General features: G+C 38.1%; 1 protein-coding gene across 1 annotated transcript in view; it reads right to left on the bottom strand.

Annotated features, from left to right (window-relative positions):
- Positions 1–194, bottom strand: part of LOC116161517 (serine/arginine repetitive matrix protein 1-like) — a 3,600-nt gene extending 3,406 nt beyond the window's left edge. Inside the window, exon 1 of the mRNA XM_031474880.1 lies at positions 149–194. Coding sequence (XP_031330740.1) covers positions 149–194 — 46 coding nt within the window. The remainder of the gene's footprint in view (positions 1–148) is intronic.
- Between the last annotated feature and the right edge of the window lie 712 nt (positions 195–906).

Genomic DNA, 906 nt, shown 5'->3' with positions numbered 1-906 from the left:
ATGATGTGCATTGTGTATTTATTCATTCAAATCAAAATCAAACAAATATGTATTGTGCACCAGTCTTGGGCAGACAAAGCGCATAGCTCAGTAAATAATTGGGTTACAAGTAGGTAGTAGTAGTAGCATTATATTTATGGATGTTTACCTTCTTGGTACATCATTAGAGGGGAGGGATCCTTACACATAACCATGTAAGAGTCGCCTGGAACACAAGTACACTATAGAATAGCAGGCGATTGAGCCCTTAAAGAAATCCTCCGCAGTATTTCATTTTTCCTTTCATATCGCCAGTAGATATGTGTCCTTTAGAGGTTCTAAGCGCCCTAAGAATACCCTCCTCCCACACTCCGTTTTGACATTACCAGTAGATGTGTCTTCTCCAGACGTTCCATTTGCCCCTTATGATTGAGTACCCTCTTCCGCCACTTCGTTTTCGAGGTATTCGTTTCCGCCTCAACGATAGATATGTCTCGTCCAGACAATTCAAGTACTCTCCTCTGAAAAGGAGTCACGAAGAAAAGCTATAGTTTGAATAAACCATTTGCTTTCGACAGGACCTTTCCTTCAATGTATAGGTTACCTACTGCAAAAAATTTCAGGACAATTCCCCAAATACTAGCTCAAACCCGCAGTAGATCTAGATGGACGGACAAAACGCAAACATTAGCAATTGTTTTTAAATTCCGCCCAAAATCAATAATCAAAAATTATCAGTCAACCGACCGGACAAATGAATATAACAAACTTGTATTTGATAATTACATTAAAGAGTTTTGTGCCGGAAAATAATGAGATGATAAAAAACCAAGATCAAGTTATTGAGATTTTATTTAACGCAATTCAAAGGTCAGCCCTAGTGACAAGCATCAAACGAAAATTCAATGCATTATGTGTAGTTGTAAA

The sequence above is a fragment of the Photinus pyralis genome, unplaced genomic scaffold, assembly GCF_008802855.1.
Source record: "Photinus pyralis isolate 1611_PpyrPB1 unplaced genomic scaffold, Ppyr1.3 Ppyr1.4_LG1, whole genome shotgun sequence".
NCBI classification, from domain to species: Eukaryota; Metazoa; Arthropoda; class Insecta; order Coleoptera; family Lampyridae; genus Photinus; species Photinus pyralis.
Note: the sequence above shows the minus strand (reverse complement) of the source record. Positions and strands in the feature narration are given on the sequence as shown.